This window comes from Phalacrocorax carbo, chromosome 12, assembly GCF_963921805.1.
Source record: "Phalacrocorax carbo chromosome 12, bPhaCar2.1, whole genome shotgun sequence".
Classification (NCBI taxonomy): Eukaryota; Metazoa; Chordata; class Aves; order Suliformes; family Phalacrocoracidae; genus Phalacrocorax; species Phalacrocorax carbo.
The window spans coordinates 23,812,211-23,829,807 of NC_087524.1; the positions used below are offsets into that span (position 1 = coordinate 23,812,211).

At 59.5% G+C, this 17,597-nt stretch overlaps 2 protein-coding genes across 2 annotated transcripts; both read left to right on the forward strand.

The window, feature by feature from the left end:
• The first annotated feature begins 471 nt into the window (after nucleotides 1-471).
• Nucleotides 472-2,646, forward strand: LOC135315543 (la-related protein 6-like). Its single transcript, XM_064464486.1, is given in 5 exon segments — nucleotides 472-638; nucleotides 925-1,135; nucleotides 1,659-2,433; nucleotides 2,526-2,579; nucleotides 2,582-2,646. Coding segments are annotated over 5 exon segments (1,272 nt in total).
• Nucleotides 2,647-6,230: 3,584 nt separating this feature from the next.
• LOC135315544 (la-related protein 6-like) lies at nucleotides 6,231-17,161 on the forward strand. The gene is made up of 5 exons (XM_064464487.1): nucleotides 6,231-6,397; nucleotides 6,684-6,894; nucleotides 7,418-8,211; nucleotides 12,443-12,653; nucleotides 17,129-17,161. The coding sequence occupies exons 1-5, from the start codon at nucleotides 6,231-6,233 to the stop codon at nucleotides 17,159-17,161; spliced, it is 1,416 nt and encodes a 471-aa protein (XP_064320557.1).
• Nucleotides 17,162-17,597: the final 436 nt, after the last annotated feature.

The following is a 17,597-nucleotide window of genomic DNA, read 5'->3' on the forward strand; positions in this document are numbered from 1 at the left end:
TGCCCCTCCCCTGCCCACCTGGCCTGGCTTAGCAATCATGGCTGCTCCCGGGGCTGAGCTGGGGCTGTTTAACCAGCAGACAGGTTTCACCTGGAGCCTGGTGGGTCTCAGAGGGGGCAGGCCCATAACTGCCTGCAGGAGCTCATTCTGAGTGGCTGCCTTTATAAGCCAGCAGCTTGGGTGCTCTAAGGGTTTTACCTGTCTTCATTTCACTTTGTCTTTTAGGAGCCTTAGTTTGGAGGAGGGGAGGTTTGGGGCCTGCTGCTTGCAGGTCTCTAGGAGGTAAAGCCAGTTCTCTCTGCCTTTCTCAGCACTGCTAAGCAGGTAAGGGCACAGCAATGAGCTGCCTCTGCTCCCCCATCCCTGGGCTGGGGGCTGCAGCCCAGAGCAGGGCTCTGCCCTGGGGCTGGCTGCAGTTGGGAAGCCTCCTAGCACTGTGCTTCTCCTTTGTAATGTCCCAGGTGAAGGACAATGTCATTGGGTAGTTCCGGGGTGGCCTCAGGGCTCGGTTCCCAGCCCAGCTGCAGCACCCCTCAGCTGGAACAAAGGAGTTCCTTCCCGGCGCGGCATCTCCTTCCACCGCAGAGCCGCTCGCTCGCCCTGCTCAGCCAGGAGGACTTCTTAAGAAGCTTCAACGGGTACGTGGCCGCTGGGATGAGTGGGGGGGCTGAGCCCTGCTCTTGCCTCGTGTTTGTCCCCAAGGGAATGTGTCCCTTGTCTGGGATGGATTTGGGTTCACGGTCTGGCACTGGTGCTCCCAACATCGGGAGGCACGCGGGGTGCAGGCTGGCGTTGCTCCCCTGTAGCTGATGGCCCTGGGTCTCTGCGGTGTCTCTGCCGTCTGCACTGTTGTAGCTGAGACCAGGCAGTGCTGTGCATCCCAAAGGCCACCAGCTCACACCCCTGTCTCTGCTGCTCTGCCAGGAGCTTCTCTGATGGAAGCGATGTTTGGGGGGCTGATCGGCTGGACTGCAGCTCCTCCACCCCCGACCCGCAGCTGGTCCGCAGGATTGTGTCCCAGGTGGAGTTCTACCTTTCTGATGAGAACCTGGCCAAGGATGCTTTCCTTCTGAAACATGTCCAAAAGAAGAAGATGGGCTTCGTCAGCATCAAACTGCTGACATCCTTCAAGAAGGTAGGCAGTCCATGGCACCTGCCAGCCGGGGTGGGAAAGGGCCTTTGGGTGGAGGGTGTCTGGGTGTGCTCTGTCTGTCTCTGGAGGGGTGTGTGGGGAGGTCCAGGCTCCCCTCAGGCTGTCTGTGTCCCAGGGAAGTGCTGGTGGTGCAGAGCTGGGCTCTGCTCCCTGCCCTCGATGTGCTGCAGCAGTTCTGCAACCAGGGAGGGTGGCTGGGGAAGCAGTGAACAGTCCTCAGTGCTGGATTTGCCTCTTCTGCCGGTTGTCCCCCCGCGCTGCTTTGGGAGAGACCATCCCTTAACCGCAAAAGCACAGTGAGGTGCTGGTGGTGTGAGGTACTGGGAAGCGGCAGCTTGTTGCTGCAATCCAGGGGCACTGGAGACCACCTGCTGCAGACCCGCATCTGCTCGTGTGAAAGGGGGATGGTGCCTTGCCGTGACTTCAGCCTGCCTGGATGATGGATTGAGGGTGGTCCCTGCCTGGGGACACTCATGGGGACGCAGTGGCTCCCTTTCTCCCACAGGTGAAATACCTGACGCGTGACTGGCGGCTCACACTCTACGCCCTGCGGTTCTCGGAGCTGCTGGAAGTGAACAAGGAGGGCACCAAAGTGAGGCGGCGGGTCCCCCTGCCCGAGTCCCTGCGGAGCTTCTCCCCCAGCAAACTGCTGCTGGCCTGGGAGCTGCTGCCGATCCAGAATAACTTCATCGAGACCATCGTGAGTATGTTCAGCCCCTTTGGTGCCATTGTATCCATCCGCATCCTGCGGCCGGGCCGCAAGCTGCCCTCGGATGTGCGGAAATACACGTCGCTCTTCCCCGAGCTGCTGAGAAAGCGCTGTGCCCTGGTGGAGTACGATAGGCTGGGGAGCGCCCGCAGGGCCTTTGAGCACCTCGGCCGCCGAAGCCACCGGTGCGGTGAGAGCATCAGGGTGGTCTGGCTCTGCTGGAAGGTCTCCAAGAAGGAACCTCAGAACAAGAGGGAGGTGGCGAAGAAGCTGGTTCACCAGTGGGATTGGAAGGTGCAGGCGGCGGCCATGATCTTCCCCTATGGCATTGGGGGCTCCCTGCTCTACCGCTCTCCGGAGTCAGGCAATGCTCCAGTGTCACCGTCCCTGCTCCTGAACACGGAACCCTCGGCACCCACCTGCCCATGCAGCGCCTTCCAGCCCAGGGACTTTAGCAACACCTTTACAAGATCGCTCCTCACCAGGACAGTCTTCCCCCCGCTCAGGATGGGCTTGGGCACCGGTGGCTGCCACGGCTTCCGCTCCAGCACGGAGCGGCCCCACGGCTGCGGCTGGGGGAGCGGAGCGGGGTGGATACCTGGGCACCCAGGGGCAGCAGGCCTGCTCTGCATGCCACACCTCCTCCCAGAAATTCCCTGGCAGGGAATCGGGTGCCTGAGCCCCTTGGCCTGCGGGGTGGGGTGCTTCGCCTCCCAGTGTTCCTGATGGCACCAAGGGCTTCAGCAGCAGCATGGGGAGAGGAAAGCTCACCCTCCGGCACTGAGGCTCATTTACCTTTGGGTTTGGGGATTTTTCTTTCTTTTCGTTTCCACTTCACTCGATCAGAATAACTCCGTGTGGGCCCTGAGAGCTGCGGGCAGTGGTGGTGCAGCTGGTGCAGGGGATGGTAGTTGTCAGTTGATGACGATGCTCAGAGCAGGTCAGCATGTGAGACGAGATGCTGAGCAGCAGCGACCCCGGGAGCTGCGCCATACCATGCTGGTGGCACCGAGAGCGCGCCTGTGCAGGCTCCAGAGGGGCTCCCAGCACCCCAGTGGCGTCACAGCAATGCCCGAAGGAAGGGGCTTATCCCCTACGGCCGCCGGTGCTGGGGGCTGCTCTGACGGGACCTTACCCCGCACCTTCTGCAAGCCCTACCCGCAAAGCTGAGGTGGCTCCCCGAAGTCGTCGTTGGCTGCACTGGCCCACGTTGTGGATCTCGGATGGGAAATAGGCAATAAAGAGGGATGAATCTTCCAGGCACTTTCTGGCTGCTGCAGTGAGGTTTTTAATTATTCCCAAACCCTCTCACCCCCAAACCTCCCCCAATCCTATTTGGTGTTGCAGCTGCCCAAGGTGGAGGCAGAGAAGGGGAGGGGGTTCCCTGGCTGGCCTGCAGCTCCCTCCCTCACCATTCTGGGGGTGATTTGGGTTATTTTGGTGGGTGAGGGAGGCAAAGCCGGTCTCTGGGGCTGAGTGAGGTGGGAGTGAGGAAGGGTGTGATTGTCTTGATTGGCTTTGAGGGCCTTTGCAGTGAGCCCTGTCCCTGCTGGAGGGGACGCTGTTCGTGCTCAAGACGGAGGCCTTGCAGGCCTTCTTGGGGTGTGTCTGTGCCCTCCCCAGCCCCCGAGCTGTTTCCCTGTCCCAGGGGCCCCGTGCTGCTTTCTGCGTGAGGCTGTGTCCGTGAGTCCTGCAAGGAGCTGTCTGTCGTGGCTCCCCCACCAAAGGGCTGCTTTGCCCGGGGAAGCCGGTGTCCGTGCTGTCCCCCTGCCATTGCCTGCCCTGTGGGCAGTGAGTCGGCCCTGGCTGTGTCTTGGTGCCCTTTGGGGCTCGCTGGCTGTGATTTGGGGCTCAGCAGGGCTTCTGTACCCCTTGGGTGCCCTTTCCCGGTGGCCCCTGTGCTCCCTCCCCCTCCACGCAGGCACACAGACATTTGCAGGAACAGCTTTTCATGGAAACAGAAACCAACACAACAGATACCAGCAAACCTACGACATCCCCTTCTGCCCCAACCAACCCCCTAAAGCACACCACCCCTACTCAACCACCACTCACTCCCCCCACCTCCTCCACATCCCAGCCATACCCCCACTGCCACCCACCAACACCGCCCTGCCACTCCCCAAATACCTCGTCTCCCCTCCCTCCCACCTGATCGGGTAGAAGGTGTCCCTGTACATGGCAGGGGGGATTCTGGGAGGGAACTGGGATGTACTGGGAGGTAGTGGGAAGGAAGTGGGAATGAACTGGGACATCCCAGTTCCCTCCCAGTATATCCCAGTTCCCTACCAGTCCATTCCAGTTCCCTCCAGTACATCCCAGATGATCCTGGTACATCCCAGTTCCCTCCCAGTTCCACCCAGTACATCCAAGTACAAGCCTGTACGTCCTAGTTCCTCCACAGTACATCCCAGGCCATCCCAGCACATTGTAGTGCCTCCCAGTACATCCCAGTACATCCCAGTTCCCTCCCAGTATATCCCAGCTCCCTCCCAGTCCATTCCTGTTCCCTCCAATACATCGCAGTACATCCCCGTTCACTCCCAGTTCCTTCCCAGTACATCCCAGTAGATCCTGGTACATCCCAGTTCCCTCCCAGTTCCACCCAGTACATCCAAGTACAAGCCTGTACATCCTAGTTCCTCCACAGCACAGCGAAGGCCGGGGGAAGCGGGGCTGCCTGCGCGGCCCCTTGCTGCCTGCCAGGGACAGGCCGTGCCCGCGCGTGGGCAAAGGCTGGTTGGCAGCAGCAGGTACTTCCAGTCTAGAGGCAGCGTAGATGGGGTGGGAGGGTGGAGTTCGGCCCTGTAGTGTCCTGCCACCCTTTGCAAGTTCAGGTGAGGTGTGCCCCCGTTGTCCCCTGCCACCAAGTGCCACCACCCTTCAGGGACCGTGGCTGTTGCCAGCTCCCCTGCCAGGCAGGCCACCTCTCACCCCAGGACATTCTCTTCCACCCACCATCTCACCGACACACGCTTCCCAACCAGCAGAGAGTGGCAGGAGGTGGTATGGGAGTGACAGCAAGTGCACCGCCCCCAGGGAAAACGGGGGGTTGTGACACCCCAGAAGAGGTTCTGCATTGCCGGTCCCCAGGACTCATCCCAGAAGGACGAGCTTTGAGCCGGAGAGTGCGGCACAGCCCGGGGATTCATCGGCAGCAGCCCTGCATGGCTGGGGCAGGGTGTTTGGGCAGGGGAGACTGCAGTGCTGCAGCCGGGGACCAGGCTGCCCGCATGGGAGGTGCTGCCAGTCTGGTGACAGGTTGTTCTGAGAGCTCAGGGTGGACACGTGGCGAGCCCTTGGCTGGTCCTTGTGGCCACAGGGCACAGAGCAACATCGGCTAAACTCCATGCCTGCACAGATGGGCAGCTCCGGTTCTCGGCCGCCTGGGCAGCCCACCGTGCCCTGGCATCGCCCCCGGCCTGGCACGGCCACCCTGCCTGCCCAAGCCCCCGCTGCTCTGACAGCCATGTTCCCATCTCCACGCTGCCCATGGTGGCGGGTCAAGCATCAAGGATGAGTTTCATCCCGGGCCTCCTTCCCCATCTCATACTGAAGCTATGGGCCATCCTGCCCCACAGTGTCACCCCCTCCCAGGGGGCCTGTGCCCTTCCCCGGCCTTCAGCCCATTCTTGGGGCTCTTCTGCTCCCTCTCCTTGGCATGAGGAATAGTGCTGCAGGAAGAAAGACCTTTGCCTGTCACTCTGGCACCACCAGGAGCCCAAAGAGTGCCCTGGACTCAACCCTCCTTCCACCTCCATGTCACTGTTACTGCCTCTGCACAAGACACAGAAACTGAGGCACAGATCAAGATGCCTCATGGCAGCAGTTCACCACCCTGCTGGGCACCACCGGGCACCACTGGGTACCGGTACCGGTACCAGTCCCAGTGGCTCTGCCCCTCCCCTGCCCACCTGGCCTGGCTTAGCAATCATGGCTGCTCCCGGGGCTGAGCTGGGGCTGTTTAACCAGCAGACAGGTTTCACCTGGAGCCTGGTGGGTCTCAGAGGGGGCAGGCCCATAACTGCCTGCAGGAGCTCATTCTGAGTGGCTGCCTTTATAAGCCAGCAGCTTGGGTGCTCTAAGGGTTTTACCTGTCTTCATTTCACTTTGTCTTTTAGGAGCCTTAGTTTGGAGGAGGGGAGGTTTGGGGCCTGCTGCTTGCAGGTCTCTAGGAGGTAAAGCCAGTTCTCTCTGCCTTTCTCAGCACTGCTAAGCAGGTAAGGGCACAGCAACGAGCTGCCTCTGCTTCCCCCATCCCTGGGCTGGGGGCTGCAGCCCAGAGCAGGGCTCTGCCCTGGGGCTGGCTGCAGTTGGGAAGCCTCCTAGCACTGTGCTTCTCCTTTGTAATGTCCCAGGTGAAGGACAATGTCATTGGGTAGTTCCGGGGTGGCCTCAGGGCTCGGTTCCCAGCCCAGCTGCAGCACCCCTCAGCTGGAACAAAGGAGTTCCTTCCCGGCGCGGCATCTCCTTCCACCGCAGAGCCGCTCGCTCGCCCTGCTCAGCCAGGAGGACTTCTTAAGAAGCTTCAACGGGTACGTGGCCGCTGGGATGAGTGGGGGGGCTGAGCCCTGCTCTTGCCTCGTGTTTGTCCCCAAGGGAATGTGTCCCTTGTCTGGGATGGATTTGGGTTCACGGTCTGGCACTGGTGCTCCCAACATCGGGAGGCACGCGGGGTGCAGGCTGGCGTTGCTCCCCTGTAGCTGATGGCCCTGGGTCTCTGCGGTGTCTCTGCCGTCTGCACTGTTGTAGCTGAGACCAGGCAGTGCTGTGCATCCCAAAGGCCACCAGCTCACACCCCTGTCTCTGCTGCTCTGCCAGGAGCTTCTCTGATGGAAGCGATGTTTGGGGGGCTGATCGGCTGGACTGCAGCTCCTCCACCCCCGACCCGCAGCTGGTCCGCAGGATTGTGTCCCAGGTGGAGTTCTACCTTTCTGATGAGAACCTGGCCAAGGATGCTTTCCTTCTGAAACATGTCCAAAAGAAGAAGATGGGCTTCGTCAGCATCAAACTGCTGACATCCTTCAAGAAGGTAGGCAGTCCATGGCACCTGCCAGCCGGGGTGGGAAAGGGCCTTTGGGTGGAGGGTGTCTGGGTGTGCTCTGTCTGTCTCTGGAGGGGTGTGTGGGGAGGTCCAGGCTCCCCTCAGGCTGTCTGTGTCCCAGGGAAGTGCTGGTGGTGCAGAGCTGGGCTCTGCTCCCTGCCCTCGATGTGCTGCAGCAGTTCTGCAACCAGGGAGGGTGGCTGGGGAAGCAGTGAACAGTCCTCAGTGCTGGATTTGCCTCTTCTGCCGGTTGTCCCCCCGCGCTGCTTTGGGAGAGACCATCCCTTAACCGCAAAAGCACAGTGAGGTGCTGGTGGTGTGAGGTACTGGGAAGCGGCAGCTTGTTGCTGCAATCCAGGGGCACTGGAGACCACCTGCTGCAGACCCGCATCTGCTCGTGTGAAAGGGGGATGGTGCCTTGCCGTGACTTCAGCCTGCCTGGATGATGGATTGAGGGTGGTCCCTGCCTGGGGACACTCATGGGGACGCAGTGGCTCCCTTTCTCCCACAGGTGAAATACCTGACGCGTGACTGGCGGCTCACACTCTACGCCCTGCGGTTCTCGGAGCTGCTGGAAGTGAACAAGGAGGGCACCAAAGTGAGGCGGCGGGTCCCCCTGCCCGAGTCCCTGCGGAGCTTCTCCCCCAGCAAACTGCTGCTGGCCTGGGAGCTGCTGCCGATCCAGAATAACTTCATCGAGACCATCGTGAGTATGTTCAGCCCCTTTGGTGCCATTGTATCCATCCGCATCCTGCGGCCGGGCCGCAAGCTGCCCTCGGATGTGCGGAAATACACGTCGCTCTTCCCCGAGCTGCTGAGAAAGCGCTGTGCCCTGGTGGAGTACGATAGGCTGGGGAGCGCCCGCAGGGCCTTTGAGCACCTCGGCCGCCGAAGCCACCGGTGCGGTGAGAGCATCAGGGTGGTCTGGCTCTGCTGGAAGGTCTCCAAGAAGGAACCTCAGAACAAGAGGGAGGTGGCGAAGAAGCTGGTTCACCAGTGGGATTGGAAGGTGCAGGCGGCGGCCATGATCTTCCCCTATGGCATTGGGGGCTCCCTGCTCTACCGCTCTCCGGAGTCAGGCAATGCTCCAGTGTCACCGTCCCTGCTCCTGAACACGGAACCCTCGGCACCCACCTGCCCATGCAGCGCCTTCCAGCCCAGGGACTTTAGCAACACCTTTACAAGATCGCTCCTCACCAGGACAGTCTTCCCCCCGCTCAGGATGGGCTTGGGCACCGGTGGCTGCCACGGCTTCCGCTCCAGCACGGAGCGGCCCCACGGCTGCGGCTGGGGGAGCGGAGCGGGGTGGATACCTGGGCACCCAGGGGCAGCAGGCCTGCTCTGCATGCCACACCTCCTCCCAGAAATTCCCTGGCAGGGAATCGGGTGCCTGAGCCCCTTGGCCTGCGGGGTGGGGTGCTTCGCCTCCCAGTGTTCCTGATGGCACCAAGGGCTTCAGCAGCAGCATGGGGAGAGGAAAGCTCACCCTCCGGCACTGAGGCTCATTTACCTTTGGGTTTGGGGATTTTTCTTTCTTTTCGTTTCCACTTCACTCGATCAGAATAACTCCGTGTGGGCCCTGAGAGCTGCGGGCAGTGGTGGTGCAGCTGGTGCAGGGGATGGTAGTTGTCAGTTGATGACGATGCTCAGAGCAGGTCAGCATGTGAGACGAGATGCTGAGCAGCAGCGACCCCGGGAGCTGCGCCATACCATGCTGGTGGCACCGAGAGCGCGCCTGTGCAGGCTCCAGAGGGGCTCCCAGCACCCCAGTGGCGTCACAGCAATGCCCGAAGGAAGGGGCTTATCCCCTACGGCCGCCGGTGCTGGGGGCTGCTCTGACGGGACCTTACCCCGCACCTTCTGCAAGCCCTACCCGCAAAGCTGAGGTGGCTCCCCGAAGTCGTCGTTGGCTGCACTGGCCCACGTTGTGGATCTCGGATGGGAAATAGGCAATAAAGAGGGATGAATCTTCCAGGCACTTTCTGGCTGCTGCAGTGAGGTTTTTAATTATTCCCAAACCCTCTCACCCCCAAACCTCCCCCAATCCTATTTGGTGTTGCAGCTGCCCAAGGTGGAGGCAGAGAAGGGGAGGGGGTTCCCTGGCTGGCCTGCAGCTCCCTCCCTCACCATTCTGGGGGTGATTTGGGTTATTTTGGTGGGTGAGGGAGGCAAAGCCGGTCTCTGGGGCTGAGTGAGGTGGGAGTGAGGAAGGGTGTGATTGTCTTGATTGGCTTTGAGGGCCTTTGCAGTGAGCCCTGTCCCTGCTGGAGGGGACGCTGTTCGTGCTCAAGACGGAGGCCTTGCAGGCCTTCTTGGGGTGTGTCTGTGCCCTCCCCAGCCCCCGAGCTGTTTCCCTGTCCCAGGGGCCCCGTGCTGCTTTCTGCGTGAGGCTGTGTCCGTGAGTCCTGCAAGGAGCTGTCTGTCGTGGCTCCCCCACCAAAGGGCTGCTTTGCCCGGGGAAGCCGGTGTCCGTGCTGTCCCCCTGCCATTGCCTGCCCTGTGGGCAGTGAGTCGGCCCTGGCTGTGTCTTGGTGCCCTTTGGGGCTCGCTGGCTGTGATTTGGGGCTCAGCAGGGCTTCTGTACCCCTTGGGTGCCCTTTCCCGGTGGCCCCTGTGCTCCCTCCCCCTCCACGCAGGCACACAGACATTTGCAGGAACAGCTTTTCATGGAAACAGAAACCAACACAACAGATACCAGCAAACCTACGACATCCCCTTCTGCCCCAACCAACCCCCTAAAGCACACCACCCCTACTCAACCACCACTCACTCCCCCCACCTCCTCCACATCCCAGCCATACCCCCACTGCCACCCACCAACACCGCCCTGCCACTCCCCAAATACCTCGTCTCCCCTCCCTCCCACCTGATCGGGTAGAAGGTGTCCCTGTACATGGCAGGGGGGATTCTGGGAGGGAACTGGGATGTACTGGGAGGTAGTGGGAAGGAAGTGGGAATGAACTGGGACATCCCAGTTCCCTCCCAGTATATCCCAGTTCCCTACCAGTCCATTCCAGTTCCCTCCAGTACATCCCAGATGATCCTGGTACATCCCAGTTCCCTCCCAGTTCCACCCAGTACATCCAAGTACAAGCCTGTACGTCCTAGTTCCTCCACAGTACATCCCAGGCCATCCCAGCACATTGTAGTGCCTCCCAGTACATCCCAGTACATCCCAGTTCCCTCCCAGTATATCCCAGCTCCCTCCCAGTCCATTCCTGTTCCCTCCAATACATCGCAGTACATCCCCGTTCACTCCCAGTTCCTTCCCAGTACATCCCAGTAGATCCTGGTACATCCCAGTTCCCTCCCAGTTCCACCCAGTACATCCAAGTACAAGCCTGTACATCCTAGTTCCTCCACAGTACAGCGAAGGCCGGGGGAAGCGGGGCTGCCTGCGCGGCCCCTTGCTGCCTGCCAGGGACAGGCCGTGCCCGCGCGTGGGCAAAGGCTGGTTGGCAGCAGCAGGTACTTCCAGTCTAGAGGCAGCGTAGATGGGGTGGGAGGGTGGAGTTCGGCCCTGTAGTGTCCTGCCACCCTTTGCAAGTTCAGGTGAGGTGTGCCCCCGTTGTCCCCTGCCACCAAGTGCCACCACCCTTCAGGGACCGTGGCTGTTGCCAGCTCCCCTGCCAGGCAGGCCACCTCTCACCCCAGGACATTCTCTTCCACCCACCATCTCACCGACACACGCTTCCCAACCAGCAGAGAGTGGCAGGAGGTGGTATGGGAGTGACAGCAAGTGCACCGCCCCCAGGGAAAACGGGGGGTTGTGACACCCCAGAAGAGGTTCGGCATTGCCGGTCCCCAGGACTCATCCCAGAAGGACGAGCTTTGAGCCGGAGAGTGCGGCACAGCCCGGGGATTCATCGGCAGCAGCCCTGCATGGCTGGGGCAGGGTGTTTGGGCAGGGGAGACTGCAGTGCTGCAGCCGGGGACCAGGCTGCCCGCATGGGAGGTGCTGCCAGTCTGGTGACAGGTTGTTCTGAGAGCTCAGGGTGGACACGTGGCGAGCCCTTGGCTGGTCCTTGTGGCCACAGGGCACAGAGCAACATCGGCTAAACTCCATGCCTGCACAGATGGGCAGCTCCGGTTCTCGGCCGCCTGGGCAGCCCACCGTGCCCTGGCATCGCCCCCGGCCTGGCACGGCCACCCTGCCTGCCCAAGCCCCCGCTGCTCTGACAGCCATGTTCCCATCTCCACGCTGCCCATGGTGGCGGGTCAAGCATCAAGGATGAGTTTCATCCCGGGCCTCCTTCCCCATCTCATACTGAAGCTATGGGCCATCCTGCCCCACAGTGTCACCCCCTCCCAGGGGGCCTGTGCCCTTCCCCGGCCTTCAGCCCATTCTTGGGGCTCTTCTGCTCCCTCTCCTTGGCATGAGGAATAGTGCTGCAGGAAGAAAGACCTTTGCCTGTCACTCTGGCACCACCAGGAGCCCAAAGAGTGCCCTGGACTCAACCCTCCTTCCACCTCCATGTCACTGTTACTGCCTCTGCACAAGACACAGAAACTGAGGCACAGATCAAGATGCCTCATGGCAGCAGTTCACCACCCTGCTGGGCACCACCGGGCACCACTGGGTACCGGTACCGGTACCAGTCCCAGTGGCTCTGCCCCTCCCCTGCCCACCTGGCCTGGCTTAGCAATCATGGCTGCTCCCGGGGCTGAGCTGGGGCTGTTTAACCAGCAGACAGGTTTCACCTGGAGCCTGGTGGGTCTCAGAGGGGGCAGGCCCATAACTGCCTGCAGGAGCTCATTCTGAGTGGCTGCCTTTATAAGCCAGCAGCTTGGGTGCTCTAAGGGTTTTACCTGTCTTCATTTCACTTTGTCTTTTAGGAGCCTTAGTTTGGAGGAGGGGAGGTTTGGGGCCTGCTGCTTGCAGGTCTCTAGGAGGTAAAGCCAGTTCTCTCTGCCTTTCTCAGCACTGCTAAGCAGGTAAGGGCACAGCAACGAGCTGCCTCTGCTTCCCCCATCCCTGGGCTGGGGGCTGCAGCCCAGAGCAGGGCTCTGCCCTGGGGCTGGCTGCAGTTGGGAAGCCTCCTAGCACTGTGCTTCTCCTTTGTAATGTCCCAGGTGAAGGACAATGTCATTGGGTAGTTCCGGGGTGGCCTCAGGGCTCGGTTCCCAGCCCAGCTGCAGCACCCCTCAGCTGGAACAAAGGAGTTCCTTCCCGGCGCGGCATCTCCTTCCACCGCAGAGCCGCTCGCTCGCCCTGCTCAGCCAGGAGGACTTCTTAAGAAGCTTCAACGGGTACGTGGCCGCTGGGATGAGTGGGGGGGCTGAGCCCTGCTCTTGCCTCGTGTTTGTCCCCAAGGGAATGTGTCCCTTGTCTGGGATGGATTTGGGTTCACGGTCTGGCACTGGTGCTCCCAACATCGGGAGGCACGCGGGGTGCAGGCTGGCGTTGCTCCCCTGTAGCTGATGGCCCTGGGTCTCTGCGGTGTCTCTGCCGTCTGCACTGTTGTAGCTGAGACCAGGCAGTGCTGTGCATCCCAAAGGCCACCAGCTCACACCCCTGTCTCTGCTGCTCTGCCAGGAGCTTCTCTGATGGAAGCGATGTTTGGGGGGCTGATCGGCTGGACTGCAGCTCCTCCACCCCCGACCCGCAGCTGGTCCGCAGGATTGTGTCCCAGGTGGAGTTCTACCTTTCTGATGAGAACCTGGCCAAGGATGCTTTCCTTCTGAAACATGTCCAAAAGAAGAAGATGGGCTTCGTCAGCATCAAACTGCTGACATCCTTCAAGAAGGTAGGCAGTCCATGGCACCTGCCAGCCGGGGTGGGAAAGGGCCTTTGGGTGGAGGGTGTCTGGGTGTGCTCTGTCTGTCTCTGGAGGGGTGTGTGGGGAGGTCCAGGCTCCCCTCAGGCTGTCTGTGTCCCAGGGAAGTGCTGGTGGTGCAGAGCTGGGCTCTGCTCCCTGCCCTCGATGTGCTGCAGCAGTTCTGCAACCAGGGAGGGTGGCTGGGGAAGCAGTGAACAGTCCTCAGTGCTGGATTTGCCTCTTCTGCCGGTTGTCCCCCCGCGCTGCTTTGGGAGAGACCATCCCTTAACCGCAAAAGCACAGTGAGGTGCTGGTGGTGTGAGGTACTGGGAAGCGGCAGCTTGTTGCTGCAATCCAGGGGCACTGGAGACCACCTGCTGCAGACCCGCATCTGCTCGTGTGAAAGGGGGATGGTGCCTTGCCGTGACTGGGATGTACTGGGAGGGAACTGGTATGCACTGGGATGTAATTGGAGGGAACTGGGATGTAATTGGAGGGAACTGGGTTGTACTGGCACGTGTTTGGAGGGGACTGGGACGTGTTTGGAGGGGACTGGGACGTGTTTGGAGGGGACTGGGACGTGTTTGGAGGGGACTGGGACGTGTTTGGAGGGGACTGGGACGTGTTTGGAGGGGACTGGGACGTGTTTGGAGGGGACTGGGACGTGTTTGGAGGGGACTGGGACGTGTTTGGAGGGGACTGGGACGTGTTTGGAGGGGACTGGGACGTGTTTGGAGGGGACTGGGACGTGTTTGGAGGGGACTGGGACGTGTTTGGAGGGGACTGGGACGTGTTTGGAGGGGACTGGGACGTGTTTGGAGGGGACTGGGACGTGTTTGGAGGGGACTGGGACGTGTTTGGAGGGGACTGGGACGTGTTTGGAGGGGACTGGGACGTGTTTGGAGGGGACTGGGACGTGTTTGGAGGGGACTACAATGTGCTGGGATGTACTGTGGAGGAACTAGGGTGTACAGGCTTGTACCAGGATCATCTGGGATGTACTGTGGAGGAACTGGGAGGGAACTGGGATGTACCAGGATCATCTGGGATGGACTGGGAAGGAACTGGGAGGGAACTGGGATGTACCAGGATCATCTGGGATGGACTGGGAAGGAACTGGGAGGGAACTGGGATGTACCAGGATCATCTGGGATGGACTGGGAAGGAACTGGGAGGGAACTGGGATGTACCAGGATCATCTGGGATGGACTGGGAAGGAACTGGGAGGGAACTGGGATGTACCAGGATCATCTGGGATGGACTGGGAAGGAACTGGGAGGGAACTGGGATGTACCAGGATCATCTGGGATGGACTGGGAAGGAACTGGGAGGGAACTGGGATGTACCAGGATCATCTGGGATGGACTGGGAGGGAACTGGGATGTACCAGGATCATCTGGGATGGACTGGGAAGGAACTGGGAGGGAACTGGGATGTACCAGGATCATCTGGGATGGACTGGGAAGGAACTGGGAGGGAACTGGGATGTACCAGGATCATCTGGGATGGACTGGGAAGGAACTGGGAGGGAACTGGGATGTACCAGGATCATCTGGGATGGACTGGGAAGGAACTGGGAGGGAACTGGGATGTACCAGGATCATCTGGGATGGACTGGGAAGGAACTGGGAGGGAACTGGGATGTACCAGGATCATCTGGGATGGACTGGGAAGGAACTGGGAGGGAACTGGGATGTACCAGGATCATCTGGGATGGACTGGGAAGGAACTGGGAGGGAACTGGGATGTACCAGGATCATCTGGGATGGACTGGGAAGGAACTGGGAGGGAACTGGGATGTACCAGGATCATCTGGGATGGACTGGGAAGGAACTGGGAGGGAACTGGGATGTACCAGGATCATCTGGGATGGACTGGGAAGGAACTGGGACGGAACTGGGATGTACCAGGATCATCTGGGATGGACTGGGAAGGAACTGGGACGGAACTGGGATGTACCAGGATCATCTGGGATGGACTGGGAAGGAACTGGGACGGAACTGGGATGTACCAGGATCATCTGGGATGGACTGGGAAGGAACTGGGACGGAACTGGGATGTACCAGGATCATCTGGGATGGACTGGGAAGGAACTGGGACGGAACTGGGATGTACCAGGATCATCTGGGATGGACTGGGAAGGAACTGGGACGTACTGAAATGTAGTGGGAGGGAACTGGAATGGACTGGGAAGGAACTGGGAGGGAACTGGGATGTACCAGGATCATCTGGGATGGACTGGGAAGGAACTGGGACGTACTGAAATGTAGTGGGAGGGAACTGGAATGGACTGGGAAGGAACTGGGAGGGAACTGGGATGTACCAGGATCATCTGGGATGGACTGGGAAGGAACTGGGACGTACTGAAATGTAGTGGGAGGGAACTGGAATGGACTGGGAAGGAACTGGGAGGGAACTGGGATGTACCAGGATCATCTGGGATGGACTGGGAAGGAACTGGGACGTACTGAAATGTAGTGGGAGGGAACTGGAATGGACTGGGAAGGAACTGGGAGGGAACTGGGATGTACCAGGATCATCTGGGATGGACTGGGAAGGAACTGGGACGTACTGAAATGTAGTGGGAGGGAACTGGAATGGACTGGGAGGGAACTGGGATGTACCAGGATCATCTGGGATGTACTGGGAAGGAACTGGGACGTACTGAAATGTAGTGGGAGGGAACTGGAATGGACTGGGAAGGAACTGGGAGGGAACTGGGATGTACCAGGATCATCTGGGATGTACTGGGAAGGAACTGGGACGTACTGAAATGTAGTGGGAGGGAACTGGAATGGACTGGGAGGGAACTGGGACGTACTGGGATGTACCAGGATCATCTGGGATGTACTGGGAAGGAACTGGGACGTACTGAAATGTAGTGGGAGGGAACTGGAATGGACTGGGAAGGAACTGGGAGGGAACTGGGATGTACCAGGATCATCTGGGATGTACTGGGAAGGAACTGGGACGTACTGAAATGTAGTGGGAGGGAACTGGAATGGACTGGGAAGGAACTGGGAGGGAACTGGGATGTACCAGGATCATCTGGGATGTACTGGGAAGGAACTGGGACGTACTGAAATGTAGTGGGAGGGAACTGGAATGGACTGGGAGGGAACTGGGACGTACTGGGATGTACCAGGATCATCTGGGATGTACTGGGAAGGAACTGGGAGGGAACTGGGATGTACCAGGATCATCTGGGATGTACTGGGAAGGAACTGGGACGTACTGAAATGTAGTGGGAGGGAACTGGAATGGACTGGGAAGGAACTGGGAGGGAACTGGGATGTACCAGGATCATCTGGGATGTACTGGGAAGGAACTGGGACGTACTGAAATGTAGTGGGAGGGAACTGGAATGGACTGGGAGGGAACTGGGACGTACTGGGATGTACTGGGAAGGAACTGGGAGGGAACTGGGATGTACCAGGATCATCTGGGATGTACTGGGAAGGAACTGGGACGTACTGAAATGTAGTGGGAGGGAACTGGAATGGACTGGGAAGGAACTGGGAGGGAACTGGGATGTACCAGGATCATCTGGGATGTACTGGGAAGGAACTGGGACGTACTGAAATGTAGTGGGAGGGAACTGGAATGGACTGGGAAGGAACTGGGAGGGAACTGGGATGTACCAGGATCATCTGGGATGTACTGGGAAGGAACTGGGACGTACTGAAATGTAGTGGGAGGGAACTGGAATGGACTGGGAGGGAACTGGGATGTACTGGGATGTACCAGGATCATCTGGGATGTACTGGGAAGGAACTGGGACGTACTGAAATGTAGTGGGAGGGAACTGGAATGGACTGGGAGGGAACTGGGATGTACTGGGATGTACTGGGAATGGACTGGGAGGGAACTGGGATGTAGTGGGAGGGAACTGGGATGTAGTGGGAGGGAACTGGGATGTACTGGGATGTAGTGGGAGGGAACTGGGATGTAGTGGGCGGGAACTGGAATATACTGGGCGGGAACTGGAATGTACTGGGATATACTGGAGGGAACTGGAATGGACTGGGAGGGAACTGGGACGTACACGGAGGGAAATGGGATGTACTGGGAGGAAACTGGGACGTACTGGGAGGGAACTGGGATTCATTGCGATGTAGTGGGAGGGAAATGGGATGTACTGGAGGGACTAGAATGGACTGGGAGGGAACTGGAATTTACTGGGAGGGAACTGGGATGTACTGGGATGTACTGGGAGGGAACTGGGATGTATTGGGTGGGAACTGGTATGTACTGGGATGTACTGGGAGGGAACTAGGACGTACTGGGAGGGAACTGTCGTGTACTGGGATGTACGGGGAGGGAACAGGAATATACTGGGAGGGAACTGGTATGTACTGAGATATACTGGAGTGAACTGGAATGGACTGTGAGGGAACTGGGACGTACTGGGAGGGAACTGGGATGTCCCAGTTCACTCCCACTTCCCGCCCACTGCCTCCCAGTATACCCCAGTCTCCACCCAGTACATCCAGTAAATCCCAGTTCCCTCACAGTTCATCCCAGTACATCCCAATTCCCTCCCAATTCACACCCACTTCTTTCGCAGTTCCTCCCATTACATCCCAGTTCCCTCCCATTACATCCCAGTACATCCCAGTTCCCTCCAAGTACATCCCAGGTCCCTCCCAGTACTGGGAGGGACCTGTGATGTACTGGGAGGCACTACAATGTGCTGGCATGGCCTGGGATGTACTGTGGAGGAACTAGGATGTACAGGCTTGTACTTGGATGTACTGGGTAGAACTGGGAGGGAACTGGGATGTACCAGGATCTACTGGGAAGGAACTGGGAGTGAACTGGGATGTACTGGGAGGAAATTAGTATCTACTGGGAGGGAACTGGGACGTACTGGGAGGGAACTGGGACGTACTGGGAGGGAACTGGGACGTACTGGGATGTACTGGGAGGGAA